Source organism: Osmerus eperlanus, chromosome 4, assembly GCF_963692335.1.
Source record: "Osmerus eperlanus chromosome 4, fOsmEpe2.1, whole genome shotgun sequence".
NCBI classification, from domain to species: domain Eukaryota; kingdom Metazoa; phylum Chordata; class Actinopteri; order Osmeriformes; family Osmeridae; genus Osmerus; species Osmerus eperlanus.
In genome coordinates, this window is record NC_085021.1 from 12,974,625 (window position 1) to 12,989,978 (window position 15,354).

Here is a 15,354-nt window from a genome sequence, read left to right on the forward strand (position 1 = left end):
GGAACACTATCTGTACAGTAGAGGCATAAAAAGTTCTGTAAGAATGAATGTATGATTTCATCGGTGGACAGATGATAAATTGGATTGTATCTCTGAATATGTAAACAAATAAATTCTGATGTGCTTATGTTGCCTTGTTGTTTCAATGTACACCTATCCCATGTCAAAATAGGCTTGTCTTGTACATATTGATGTTTATTAGAGATTACAACAGGACTACAACAACAATGGTGGAAAAAAAACATGCAAACCACATTGGAGAAATATACATTTCACAAATAAATTAGAATCTGACAACAATTTACCCACAGGTGCATTCAACATATTACCTTGAGACACACAATTGACCTGGCATTGGTAAGATCATTATTTAACTGGTTTGAGATGTTTGTATGACAGATAATACTCAACTTTAAGTTAAATGAATTAACAATAAGGATTCACTGTCAAAACACATGAAACACAAAACATGCAACTTACATCTGATGTGCATATCCACTGGAGTACAGGGACACCTGTTTTGATGCTATATGTTTCTCTGAGCCTACGTTACTGTATGGTTGACCTTTGCGCACACTTAATATAAATGAGAAAGCCTAGTCTGTTCTGACTGGTAGAAAACATGATCACAGAGGAAGGTGAAAGCTCAGTGAACAAAGAGGTCAGGGAAACAAACAGTTTTGATGCATCACTTTTGATTTCTTCTGTCTGTTGCTTGATCAGCCCGTCTCTAGTCAGAGAACAGGCTTGCAAAGGACTTCCTCAAGTTGCGGATGGTCTCAGCCTTGGCCACGTCTTCGCTGGCTGTGCGAAAAAAGGATGTTTCCTTAAGGCCAAAGGCACTGGACAAGGACTGGGATTTACTGCAAAACAAAAGAAAGAATTATATGTAAATGTCTCTCAGAGATACAACAGAACCTCATGGACGTGTTCATGTTCACATTCCTAGCCTCCTCAAACATCTTACTTCAGCTGTGGATGTGCCCGTGTCTTCTCCTCCGTTGATTCTTGTTCCACAGGTGGCTGGCCTTCATGGCTCCAGGCCTTCTCGGGGTTTTGAAAAGGTGGCTCACTTTGCGGCTGGGCTGATGGCTCACCTTGGGCCTGAGGAGCAGCCTCTGTTTGGACCTGGGGTTTGGAATTGTGCCATCCTGGGGAAAAAGGTTTATCAGGCTGAGGTGGCGCCTCCAGGTTTCCTGTAGTTGCCTTGCCCTGAATGGCTGACTGAGGCAGGGACTGCTGTGTGGTGGAGATGGGCCTTGTGCCTGGGTCCTTAACCAAGGCTTTAGTGGTTGACTGTGGAGCAGGCCTCAGACTTTGCTGTAGTGATCCTTTAAGATCCACAGGGCCCCCTAGTTTCAGTACAAGAAAGACTAAATGATATTAAAACATATTTGGCTGAGAGAGAGTACATTTAAAGTGGTACTGCTTTAAATGTGTTTCTTGTCTTCTTATTAGTAAAAAAGCACAATTCAAATTGTGACACTTTCCATTCACATTTTTTAAACAGGAAAGGGTTGAAGCCACAAGGCACATAAAGCAGAGGGGTACAATTTCACAAAACCGCAGCTATCTCTCCATGCATTAAAAGCAATGCAACGTGGGGTGTTCATGCTTCATGATTGGAAAATACGAGTTATCCAGGACTTGGAGGGAAATAAGCTACCATTCCGTTTGTTAGTTTGTTTAGTTCTCCCCACTTTTGATAATCTGATTTGACCACATACAGGTTTTGACCAACATTCCTGATCCAGCCAGTTGCACAGGTCTGGAGAAAGATACTGTATAACTGATTGTATTAAATGCTGACTGTCTTTGTTCTCACTATTGTCATATCAAGTATCTTATCTGTCCATTATAATTTAACATGTAAGGTGGACAATGTGACATTGACAACCATAACAAATATGGCAACAAAGACCATACATATTGCAAATGAAGCTTTATTGCCAGTGACATGAGGGAAATATCCATGAGGGGAATTTTCCATATTAATATTGTAATCCTCTTCACAGGATTTTAAAACAGTCCAACACCACTTCCAAGAGTACACAGTTAGTGGGCTACCCATGGTCCCAAATAGCTGCTGTCCAATAGGTTTTACAACTTTCAACAATGGCCAATTTAGATGTCCTACTGTAATAACATCTTCAATCAAATGAATGCACCAAACCTCAACTATTAGGACCATGGTATGTCTGCTTTATCCTCTCAAGTAGAAGCGTCATGGCATATTTCCTACAGATCAAAACAGCACATCCATAAAGCCACAGGCAAGGCTTTTACAAAGTTACTCTCCAGGTTACTCTCACAGACACTATGGCAGTTAATACACCTTGGAAAATAATTGCACACAGAGCTTGCTGAACATATTTTACAATTGTAGTAACAAACGAATATGTTGGAAATGTTGCACAAATCATAATATTGAATGAGTTATGTGACCAATAGGAATAGGAAACATATGTCGCCTCTAAGTCACCTAACATGTATAAAGTGAACTGGTGTCAGTTATTTCAATGTACAACAGTGTTCACTGTGCCAAAAGTGTTGTCACATTTATGAATATAGCTCTCCGAATAATCACAAAGGAAGATCAAGTTTAAAAATAGAGAATATGAAGCTAAAAAAGAAAACTCTCTGTCAACTCATAAAAGGAGTAAGGCAAATACGACAAATCATTAAAACGGCAGTAACATACATAACCCAATACAGATCACTGCACCACTGCCACTGGCATGGCAACCCCATTACAACAGGTGACAATGTGCATAAACAGAGTTGTGGTTGAATCTAAAACCAGATCAATTATTTCTGAAGATGCATTGGGCAACACCCTCTTACACAGTTTTCTGTTTCGGAATATAGTTAATAACATCATTTATTGGATCATTCGCCACTCACTGAAACCTCACAATTTGGTGTAATGTTATTGTCACATAATGTGGTAACATTGAAACATTTCTCTTTCACTCAACGCTATGACATAAGTCTCCCATATCCACTGCAGCTACCACCACCAACTCATAAATATTTACACTGGGGACTGTGCAAGAGGCATGATCAAGTGCTGAGTTACACTACATGAAACATTCTTTCTTTGGCTCAAAAACATAAACGGTAAGTCCACTGAAATATTGTACGTTTTGTATTTAATCTAGTATATTTAGTGACGATGTGCGTGGTATGAATCTGTGCATAGTGACAGTTTGGAAAACTGTCAGTCTCACTGTATGGGTTTGGAATAATTCTAAAATACTCACTGAGATAAGATCACTTCACTTATGATTAATTAATTATGCAATACTGTATAGAGGATGCCATAAAGAACTCCTTTAGAATAATAACTGATATAGACCCCTGGGATTCATTGTCTGTATGCAGGAGTGTCCATTTTTAACCCTAAAACATGATATTGTATGGATAAATGTAATTTGTAAAACTTACTTTGTATAACTTATACAATATTCATTTCTCTTACATATTCACAAGGCATAAATCACAGCGACCAGGAAACAGGATATACTGTAATAACAGCAATGTTACTATCAACATCCCATTTACATTTACAACATACTGCACTGTCATCTGCCTTTGGATCAATCATGCAAAACAAAAATAAATATTGATTTAGTATATATGTATGAAAATAATTACCACTACATTCATACACACCCACATATATATAATGACACAAACGCCAAACTGCACAACAAACCACAGTTTGAACAATATTTAAAAGTACACACCGAAATGTAGAACGAAGGGAGGAGGTGGGGAGGGGGGGCAAAGAATAGCAAACGACTGAATCAAACACGTGGCACACCGCAGCACTGAACTCAGTGTAGGCACAATCTGCTTATTACATAGTAAACAACAGCCCCAAGGAAAAACCACGGTTACAGATAAACAGAGGCGCGACCATTACAAGCACACAAATCAACAGGGAAACAAAGTGGACAGTACATTTTGACGCTGCATAGAGGAGAAACCCAGTCCAGGCCAGCACACGACAGTGCCACACTAATATCAGAATCACAGTCCGTCTCTCCGCCTCCCCTACCTCCTCTGCTTTTGTGTTCAGCCAATGTACACCCGTGTTATCTAGACCCCCTCTATTCTGGGCTGCTCAGTTGGCCTGGACTGATTTTGGGCCTACTGCAACGCCATTACAGTCGAGAATGTACTGCAGACAACCTTGAGGAGGGCGCCCTGCGCCTGGCTTTGTGGTCAGCTCAGCTACCATGTCTTTAGGTCCGCCGTTCTGCAAGAAAACACATCGACAATGATAGTCCACGCCAAAATGTGTGTGTGCGTTTGTGTATGCGTGTTTGACTTCACAGTACCATACCTGAGATGGCTGTATAGTGGTGGGTCTCTGGGGAGAGTTTGCAGGGGGCTTCTCTGCTAGCTGGTTCATCTTCACCAGCACCATGTCAGCAATGAGCTGCCTGTCCTCTGCCTGGTGCTCTCCTACCAGGGGCATGGATGAGCCCACCACCTGGCAGGGAGAATATGCAGGTAAGTACCACATCATGACCATTCATCCCCCTGCCGCTCCCAACCCTCTGGGCTGAACTGTATGGACGACTTACCTCAGTGATGTAGTCTTTCCCATCTTTCCCATGGATGGCCTTCACGGCACAGATATCAAGCCCCCCGAAGATCTCAGAGCAGGTGTCCACCCACAGCTTGTACCTAAACACGAGGAGGATAGGATCATCACTCAAAATACTTGTTCATTAACGTTCATGATTCCTAAAAGGTCAGTGCGAGCACACCTGCATTTCTTAGTACACACTGGCATGGTTTTGCTGTGCAGTTAAACTTTTTCAGTTCAACTGAGTCAGATACAAATGTCATGGTTTGCCATGGTAATTGGTGTCCTCATGACACTCATGCACATTGATTGGATAAAACAGTATATGAAACTTAAGTAAATGAACTTTCTTCATGAGATGGAGGAACTACTGTCTCACCTGTCAGTCATGGCCACCTGCTCTAGCATGGCTGAGCCAGTGTTGGTCTTCCAGTTACCAGAGATAGACGTCCTCCTGGAGAGCAGGACACAATGCTTTTCACACCCACGCGTTCATTTGCCCACTTACACGGCAATAGTTCAACCACTTTTTATACGTACATGTACACTTTGTAGTCGTTGTCAATCTTCTGGATGCGGATGTCATACTTGGAGTCAATCAGGGGCTCTGTGGTGGTGTAGGTCTGGGTGAGAGCCACCACACTGGCGATGTCCTGGAACTTACTGTGGTTGTCCACTTTCACCTGGACACAAGAGAATGATCAAATCACAAAGATAACTATCAATTCAATCAATCAACAAAGACAACTATGAACTGTGAACACATACTCATAGAAGGTTTTTTTGACACCACATGCTGTTACTATGAAATGTACCGGAAAGTATAACCTGTTAAAACCTGGTTATCAAACAAACAATTATCCCAGAATCAAATAAAGTACACTACAATATGCAATATTCCTACCTTTCCAATCCCGGAGTGAGCATGTCCAATTTTCACCACAACTGGGAATGTTGGCATGGTTACCTGGAACAAAGGCCATGCCGATGTCATTTCATTTCTACTCATGCTCATGCTTCAGGAAAACATGACATAATCACCTGGACATTTTTCTAAAGGGAGTGGAAGTTTTACAGCATGACTCATATTCAGCCTAACCTCTACTGCAGCTTTTACAAAGATGTCCCACATTTCAGAGGAGTGAGATTGTAATCTTCAGGCTCTCACCATCTCTTTGTAGTTGGGATAAAAGGTCTGCTCAATCAGAGGAAACTTCTCTGCTCCCAGCTTCTTGTAGGTGCTTATTAGCTGAGCAAACTGGAGACATAGAGAAATGAGTCATTCAGACATACTGTTTCTTTTAATCAAAATAGGTCACATTTCGAATTAGGTCAAATTCGAAGGGGTCGTTAAAGACAATGTTATTGTAGGCTGGAAACCCACAAAGGCCCACAAATTCTGCTTCCCAGTCACTGTAATTGAGCTGCATTCGTATTCAGCACATGTTGCCAGACTGCCTGGGTGTCCTTACCGCCCAGGGCTTGTCACATAAGTTGTAGATGGACTCTAGGGTGTTGATGCTGGGGATTCCACCATACTGCAGGCCGATGATCAGGTTACGGAAGTCCTCGTTCTGGGTCATGCTGAAGGCATGCTGACGGATGAGGACAAAGTCAGGCTTGAACGACCTGTAAACAACAGCATGTGTTAGAGACATACATAGACAGCATCAAAGTGTGTGTGTGTGTTTGCGGGGAGGGTCTCACCTGACCACCTTAGTTCCATTCCTCAGCACCTGCATGTCCACGTTGCAGGTCCCATTGGCATGAGCCACGATATTGATCTCATTGAATTCAGCCTGAGGAAAAGAGAGACAGACACATCAATATGAAGACAGGTTAGGAATATTGATAATACAGCCATTCTCTGTATAACACAGTATGTCAAGATAGGTAATAACCCAGGACAGAAGGAAATCAATGCGTCTTTCCTAATAAGGCTTACCTGTTCCACTTTGATGTCATAATCCCCTTGCACTTTCTTCCCTCTGAAAAGCTTTGCCCTGAGGAACACAGAAACACAGTTTCGATTAACCTTTTCTGTGCAATATGATACAACAAAGATGTTTCCCCAATTAATAAATGATAGCTGTACTCTTTAAGTTGTACCATCTATCATTTTACAACTGCAAATGACATGGGTCACTATTGGATGAGACAAATGCATCTTAATACTTTAATTGCATTAATGCACGTAACATAAACAATTGACACAATCTCTGGTAGTAAATTTGCCATTATTGTGGCGTATTTACAGTACGTCTCAATCACGTGTATTTCACATAATGGCTTTTGAGGTTGAAACCCTTGCTGCCACCCAGTGGATCTTCACTGAATGGTACACTGCAGTCACTTGACCACCGAACAACAATCTTCTGAATTTGAATATATTTCAAATGGCAGATAGATTCTAGGGTGATAGTTATCCCTCTAACTCTCATTGCATTCTGACTCCTGAAAGTTGTAGGCTTGAGCCCCTAAAATGCTAATTTGTTGAATTTGTGTAGGACTGAGTGAGCCCGTGTCAACTACACATGGTGCTCTGTCCATACTGATGGTGGTCTCTTTAGTCTCTCTAGACAGGCAGACTGCAGAGTATTGAACCAACAGAGCGCAGTTATTGAATGGAGCCATGGATAAAGAGAGCAGCACACCTACCTTGCCTTACATTGATGGGAGAAACAGAGTTAGTTTTAGTGGTGCTTAATGAACTCAGACCTAGTGTCAGAGTACCAATAACATCATTGGCTTTCTTTCTTCAGTGTTACCATGGCAGTGCTCTAAGCTAATGAATTTTCAATGGCCAAAACCTCAGTTGTGGTCATGTAGGGAGCACAACATATTTAATTGGTTCTCCTCCATCAGTTTGGAACTGGGCTTAAATAGTGTATCTCAGAACACAACAAATATTTTCAGGGACCAGCCTAATGAGGGCACTGCAGATAACAGTCAGTACCCTCTATTGACATTGATCCTACTATATTGCCTACTAACTGAAAAACTACTGTTGCCCACAACTTGAGGAATTCTTTGATACATTTCCACTTTTGTTTCACGCTGTCATTGTTTGCCAAACACAACACACCCTGTCTAGTATCGGGGGGCGGTTGAATAATTCATGACTGATCTCATTTGAGAGGGGAATTTATCTGTCTGGGGAGGGGAACAAGTGGAATATGAATCATGTTGAGGAGGATTGAGGGAATGAAAGGCCTGTAGACTCTGCTTGCTTTAATAGATGCTCCAGTCCTTAGATCCAGTCATCTCAGGCACAGACATGACTCACAATCAGTGACAACGCATGCATTGGAATGGAAAATAGGTCAGGGTTGGTTTAAGAAACAGTCTCCTTTTTACAACTGTCCCCTTCTTTCAGTTCCCACTTTTGGAATTATTTTAACATAGTAGGTTTTGTTGATTTGTCTGTTCAGGGTGAACTTGTTATAAGGGTTTTATTATTTCAAAAGATTTTATTGGCACAAAGACTCAATTCCTTCCCAATCCATGTTTAAAACTGTGAAGTACAGTGCCGTACAGTGAAGTAATTTGTCTTAAGGATGAAACTATCTATTTTACAACACCCATCTGGTTTCTCAATGTTATATTGAGGTACCGGTATTAGAAAATCCATGCAAAATTGCAGCCAAAAGCTCAAGACAACAGATGCTGTGGGGATAGTTAGATATTTTTAAACTGGAAGGTTCCCATGGTGATGGGCCTAGTTGGAGATTGGTACTTGTGATGAAGGTTGATGGATGTCCTCTGATGAGCAGGAGCCACTCCGGCTGAATGAGCCTCATGCCATCAGCCTCCCAAATAATGCTACATGGTTAGCAGAACCTGGATTGATGTCATCCATTATCAACCAATGAATAATCAATGGGCCACGATTTAAACACTGAAAATAAATGGCACACGTAAATGTGCTTTAATTGTAGTACTAATATTCAAATGTGTCAAATCTCAAGTGGAAGCGTAATGCCTGAGACAAAGAGAAAGACAGACAGCATGAGAACAGAGAGCAAAGAGATCATGACCCGCATATATTGCAAGACCCAAGTTGTTTCTTAAATTAAGGCATTTAAAATAGAATGAGAGATTGGAGACAGCGCTGCAGGCAGTTGGTGATCTTTACAGATGATTATTTGGCTCTAAAATTGCAGATTGCTATGACGTTACAATGGGTCAACATGAGACACAGACTAAAAAATCCAAACAATATTTTGTCTGAATATCATGACAATGTTATGCATTTAGGTGTGAATTTGAGTGTGTGTCTGAGATGGACAGATGATTTGCTAGCTAGGCTGGTGACAGTGATATGAATACTAATGCCTCATTGCTCACTTCAGTAAAAAAAAGAGGTTAGATCCACGCTGTGACATTCGTCTGGTAAGTCTGACGCTTCCATCTGTTCTCTCTGAATGCTGAGTGATTTGTAGGACAGTACTCCTGTCAGTGGACACACCCCGCTGGGTGACTGGCAGGCTCCTTTAATGAGACAGACCTTAATGGGAGACACAAACTAGGTGCTGTGAACTCCATACCGCTACTGAGAATTCCTTGCCTTGAATTGCATCTTTAAATTCCTTTCTAGAAGGTTCAACAAACTTATTAGGAAATCTAAAACACTTTTATTAGCGCAGCCCCAAATTCCTATTTAACATTAGTGTACTGATGACTCTTATCAGTCTCATAAAATGTTTTATATTTTAGTCTACGACGTTCTACCAAGCCTTGCCCTCTGCACCTGAGAAGAGGGACCCTGGAGCACATCCTCAGCGGCTGCTCCAAAGCCCTGGGCGAGGGGCTTCCTCTGGAGCCAGACACCATCTGCAGTGGGATTAGCCATTTCAAGTGCCTCCACCGAGCAAAGAAGACCATCGCAGGGCTGGGAAGGAGCCAACGTCAAATGCCTGGCTGCTAGCAACGACATAAGAGCTGAAAGTCGATCTGGGGAATCAACTGAAGTTCCCAGAAACTGCTGCCAGAGAGGCCAGACATAGGGGTGGGGGAAAAATTGATTCACATTCAAATTGCGATTCAGTCTTCTAACGATTCATAAAAAATAAAATACAAATTATTTATGTATTTTTATTTGTTTTAATCTTGGAAAAATCGTGAATCGATTTTTAATCGAATTGTGACCCCAAGAATCGATTCGAATCGTGAGGTACCAAAAGATTCCCACCCCTACCAGACAGGATGTTGATCTCAGAAATTGATTATTCTATTAGAAATCACCATTTCCGGGTTCTAATCCAGCCCGGACCATTTCCTCCCCTCTCTCTTTCCCTGACATTGTCAGTATTTCTTCATTCTATTTTTGCATATAAAGCAGGGAGGACCACAGTGAGGAGATAAAGAGCTAATGTGTGTGGAGAGTGATGTGTGTGTGCAGAGTGATGCGTGTGGAGAGTGATGTGTGTGGAGAGTGATGTGTGTGGAGAGTGATGTGTGTGGAGACTGATGTGTGTGGAGAGTGATGTGTGTGGAGAGTGATGTGTGTGGAGACTGATGTGTGTGGAGAGTGATATGTGGGGAGAGTGATGTGTGTGGAGAGTGATGTGTGTGGAGACTGATGTGTGTGGAGAGTGATGTGTGTGGAGAGTGATGTGTGTGGAGAGTGATGTGTGTGGAGACTGATTTGTGTGGAGAGTGATGTGTGTGGAGACTGATTTGTGTGGAGAGTGATGTGTGTGGAGAGTGATGTGTGTGGAGAGTGATGTGTGTGGAGAGTGATGGCCCCTGAGATGCCAGTAAGCGAAGGGGCCACCAAGTTGGCCACCTAGGCTGTGGATCATGAAAGGAGAACCGTGGGTGGGGTAGTGCCACCTGAACACAAGCCAGGGCTTCATCAACATCGCCAGGGTGATTGTTGAAAGACCTGAAACATCTGAAGACCTGGTGTCCAGGTGCGTGCATCACAAAATAATATATGCTAAAAGTAGAAGCATCTTACATCATATGGATTATATAGGGCCCATCATGTCCTTGATATTTTCGAAATCCATACAGAACAACCAGAATATAAAAAGCTATCTGCAAGCCTGACAGCTGGAAGGAAATTACCCTTCAAAAGATGTAGCTTTCCGACAAATATTAGAAAAGTAGAACATTAGAGTGGCTTTCCACCTTCTGTCATTTTAGAAGATAATGTTCAGCGATTGAAAAGGGAGAAGGCTGTCAGTGAGGAACTGCTGCCTCTGTTCTGGTAGGTGTTAGTGAACCACAAAACACTTTGCCTTGGATCTGTCAATAGAGCCTGTAAGGAGAACAGTTTCAATTCTACCTCACCTTCCTTTCACACACCAATGCACTGCATTGTCCATCAGCACAATATACTTGATCAGGCACAGAGCTGTTGTGTCAAGGTGGGTTTTCTAGAAGATGTTATTATGTCTCCTTTGGGATGTTATATCCATTGCAGCATGCAAGGAGGGATGTGGAGGGGAACTATGTTGTAGGGTTTAAAGAGGGCACCCATGTCATCCCTGAGGTCATCCATGAGGTCATCCATGAGGTCATCCCTGAGGTCATCCATGAGGTCATCCATGAGGTCATCCATGAGGTCATCCCTGAGGTCATCCCTGCTCTGTGGGAGCTACAGTAAAGGGTGGGTCATGATAACATGCACTCTCATACACCTACACAAAACAGAGTACATAATGATACACAAACACTGAAACCGTGAGACCATTATGATGGGCATCATTTTCATTAAACACAACAGACTGTGAGACATTTGACCTTTGTGGTGCTTTCCCATCTAATTGATCTTGCTCTAAAGAGTTAAAAACATAATGTCAGTAATAAAGGCATGATTGGACATAATCTCCATCACTACAGCAAGCTTCGGTCATGGTGATAGTTGCTAATTCACCATTATGGCTTCCATGTTCTACAGGCAATTAGAGGCATACAGCTGTTGTTTTCACAGCTCTTCTGTTTCTAGCACCAAATGCCTTTTGTCTAGTTCTCTTGGCAACCACTAATCAGCACTCTCCAATTAAGATAGCAGGGTAGAGGAAAATAGATACTAATTCATTTTACCGGTAAGCGACTGTTGAAAGAACATTTGGTAACTTTCAGCAACATTTATCCTTCTTCAAGCAGACACCTAATGTGCAGAAACGATAAACTCATTACATATTAAACATAGATTCGAGTTTGGACTTGGTGAAAGCAGGGCTTATGGGCCAAGCCTTCAGTCAGTGGCGACTGGAGAGTTTGTGTCTGGTTCCATTTCAGTGTGTGTCCTGGAGCCCTCAGAACCTGTCAGACCCTGTCTGCTGATCCTGAACCAGCCCCCACCACAAACTGAAACAAATAAAAAAACAGCCCTTGGGCCAGGATGTCATTGTGTTTATATCACAGAAAGACAAAAAAAGAGGCATATCATATAAAAATGCTGTATTATTTACAAGGTAACCAAACTATGGATCTACGATGTTCTTAATGAGTGATGAGGTCATTGTCATTGTGATTGACAACCACAGTCTAAAAGATGTGGGTAAATCATACAATCAATAAAGCAATCAGAGGTCAAGTCCCCCCCCACCCCCACCAACACACACAAATACACACACACACACACGCACACACACACACACACACACACACACACACACACACACACACACACACACACACACACACACACACACACACACACACACACACACACACACACACACACACACACACGATGACAGTCCTTTTAGCCACCAATCCCATGGTATGTAAAAATATAGGAGGACAATCACTTATATTCTAGTCAAGAGGTGTAAACATGTGATAGCCTGGGAACAGAAGAGCTAGAACGTGCTCAGGACTGAGGGCTCCTCAGGATCTGGGGGTTTTCAGGGAAGACTGGAGAGAAAAACACTGCTTTCACATTTTAGCTACAAAATCAGCTTCAGCAGCTGAGTGAACAGTATGAATGGTCATTTGCATCTGTCTTCTCAACATTCTCCAAGACAAGTGACCTTTTATGCTTGGCAGCACGTTGATCTCATTATTTGAACGAGACATCTCATAAAATATATGAGGGGATTGACAATGTATTATTGCATTTTACAGCATCATGTTGTCCATGCCAAGGTAGAGCAACATTCTCACTGTGATCACATCCTTTTAGCTAATTAAGGTCTAATCTTATTAGGGTTTCTATTCACCAAATAGATTGCCTCTCTCAAGACCAAATTACATGTGGACTGGAGACAAGAGGACCTGTCTGCCAGTCTGTATTAAAAGAATAGGGCTCATAAAATATCAAAGGGAGATTCCACTCAAGGGTTGCACAAGCACATTAGAAGTCTGCAGCTGAAGATGCCAATAAATGTGTTTTTGTGGTTGCATTAACATGGGCGTTATGCAATGGGTTGCATCTTTCAGTTTCAGAGTGCCTAAGTAACCTTCAGAAACAGCTCATGCAACATGTCATCCATGCACAGATGTATCCCTAAGGCTAACACTCTCCCTCTCTCTCTCCCATCTGCATACTGGATGATAAATAAATGTTGTAAGAATGTTTAAGTAAGAATGATAATAATCCTCATTGAATAAGATTTGTGTCATAGTATGTTCTTCCGCTGTATGACACTAACCTTGAAAACAGCAAAGTCGTATTAGTATATGCCCACATTCATTTTTTGCAACCTAGCTACAGCATGAACCTGCACTGGTAAACAACATACAGGATTCCATGAGACTGGGCGATTGACTTTGGATCCAGTGCAAACAGTTATTTGAGCTGTCGCTCAACAGTTTTACACACTGACAAAATAAATTTGTCACCCACCAGGTATCAAATCAAACACTAACTGATGAACACTGCAGTGGTTTTGGCCTCTGCTCCACACACCAGGTACATAAAGAATCTGATTGCTCCTCTAACTGTGTAAACTAGCTCTCAGTAATAGACCCCAGACACCGCAGTTGGCTGGGGTTAAATCGCCTCAAACATGTCTGATCATGCATGTGGCATACTATATAATGCCTTTATGCATTTAACATTCCTCAGCAGGCAGGTTCATGCATCACTTGTGTGACCATGTAGTATTGAAGACCGTCGAATATAGTGTGGTGGTGGTTGGTCATGTGACATGTTGCCTATCACAGAGCAGGAGGGAAATCTCACTGAGGACAGGCAGGCACTGCAGTCTTTACTCCAGGGAGAAAACAAGCTTCCTACACACAGTGCCTGTTGAATATCGATAGGTTTCCCTTTCATGAATGATGTAAAGCTATGGCATCATCTTGATTGATTTGAAAACATTTGCTGACAGGTGGCTGTTACAAAGTGAAATACATGAGATAGTTTCAAAATATATACTGATATGATAGTATAACTATACTGTGAATATTACGATAATATAAAAATACAGTGATTTCTGTCAAAACCAGAAAGGAATAAATCAATGAATCAATGAAATATTATAATTTCACAGCGAATCCTGCAGGGGATGGTGTATGCTCTGTTATGATACAAGATGGTGTGCCAAACACAAGAGTGTTCCAAGAGAGGGTTTTAATCTAGTTACTGTAGAGATCTGACCTGATCTCCTCCTCTCCTGCCTGTGTGTTGTCAGTACTCTGACATGCAGTGATGTCAGTATGCAGGCAATAACCTGATCAAGTCTTCGAAGCCCTAGACAGATGCCAGACCTTTCGAATGGTACATCTTTTAAACAATACTTTATCACTAAGTCTAACCAGAACCAAAGCTCGACCAAAGAAACCCATTTATCGAGATTGACCTGGTTAAGAGGACAGGCTAGTTGTAAAGAAAAATAACCTTATCAATCTCACAGATTGTGGCTGTATTAACTAAATGCAAATAACAAACATCAATTATTTAAGCCACAACATAGACCTTGCACAGCAACATCAGTTTTTTTCTCACCATTCCTGCTGCGGTTCATCGATGACCAGAAGGATCTTGAACTTCTTGGGAGTCGTGACTGTAGTCTGTTCCACTAGTCCTGCTGAAGCAGCTGTCTGCTTGACTACATTGGTGATGGAGCTGAAGAAGCCTGCCCCACTGGATTGAGCTGGCTGAGCTTTCCTATCTGGATTTGGGGAGGTAGCGGGGGGAGTAGGCCCAGCAGTAGGAGACTTGGCTGGGGCTGCTGGAGGAGGCGGAGAGGGGTCAGGCCTCTGGAGGTCTGTCATGTATCCATTCGGTAGGTTGGAGATGAAGGTGCTGTCCGAGAGACGCCTGCGCAGGTAGTTCATGGCTGCAGCTGAGTGCACGATTCAACAAGCTCTGAATCGGAACGACAATATATATCACCAGTGGGTCAGATGATTTGGCAGAGGGTACCAGTTCCTAGTGAGCAGCTGGTGAAAGCTCAGTTCTCCATGCAAACTCCCAGTGAATGTGTTCACTCCCAGCTCAGCGGAGCATCCTCCGAGCTCCCCCTCTGTGTCAGTGACGCTCTCCTCTCCCTCAGCCAATCGCCTGCCTCCGTTGGCAAGAATGACTGCAAGAGATGCTCACGCTCTGCCCCTCCCTCCCCTCCTCCTTTCCTCCCCACTCCCACTCACTGGTATCGTATGCGTGCCTGTCTCTTCCACCCCTCCCCCATTCTCTGCTGCCTCACAGGCATCACAGCTTTTTTATACTACTGCAAAAAAAAGAGGGGTTTCGGATGGAAATGCACAGGGTAATATTGGGGAAACCTCCACTACTCTTTCCCCCTTCTTTCTGATCAGTGCTTTCTCTTTCTCCTTCTCCAGTCCTTTTGTTT

General features: G+C 42.5%; 1 protein-coding gene across 1 annotated transcript; it reads right to left on the reverse strand.

Annotated features, from left to right (window-relative positions):
- Window positions 1–167: 167 nt before the first annotated feature.
- Window positions 168–14,997, reverse strand: syn2a (synapsin IIa). Its single transcript, XM_062459214.1, has 13 exons — window positions 14,508–14,997; window positions 6,546–6,603; window positions 6,308–6,399; window positions 6,073–6,229; window positions 5,769–5,858; window positions 5,505–5,567; window positions 5,141–5,283; window positions 4,980–5,054; window positions 4,596–4,698; window positions 4,352–4,501; window positions 4,198–4,264; window positions 968–1,352; window positions 168–863 (listed from the first exon to the last, which is right to left on the reverse strand). The coding sequence occupies exons 1-13, from the start codon at window positions 14,837–14,839 to the stop codon at window positions 731–733; spliced, it is 1,848 nt and encodes a 615-aa protein (XP_062315198.1). The 5' UTR covers window positions 14,840–14,997; the 3' UTR covers window positions 168–730.
- Between the last annotated feature and the right edge of the window lie 357 nt (window positions 14,998–15,354).

Coding starts and splice junctions, on each gene's coding strand:
- syn2a (XM_062459214.1), bottom strand. CDS start 14,839: ATGAACTACCTGCGCAGGCGTCTCTCGGACAGCACCTTCATCTCCAAC. Junction 6,230..6,307: donor AATGGAACTAAGGTGGTCAG/GTGAGACCCTCC, acceptor TGTTGTTTACAG/GTCGTTCAAGCCTGACTTTG. Junction 5,284..5,504: donor CTCACTCCGGGATTGGAAAG/GTAGGAATATTG, acceptor TCTTGTGTCCAG/GTGAAAGTGGACAACCACAG.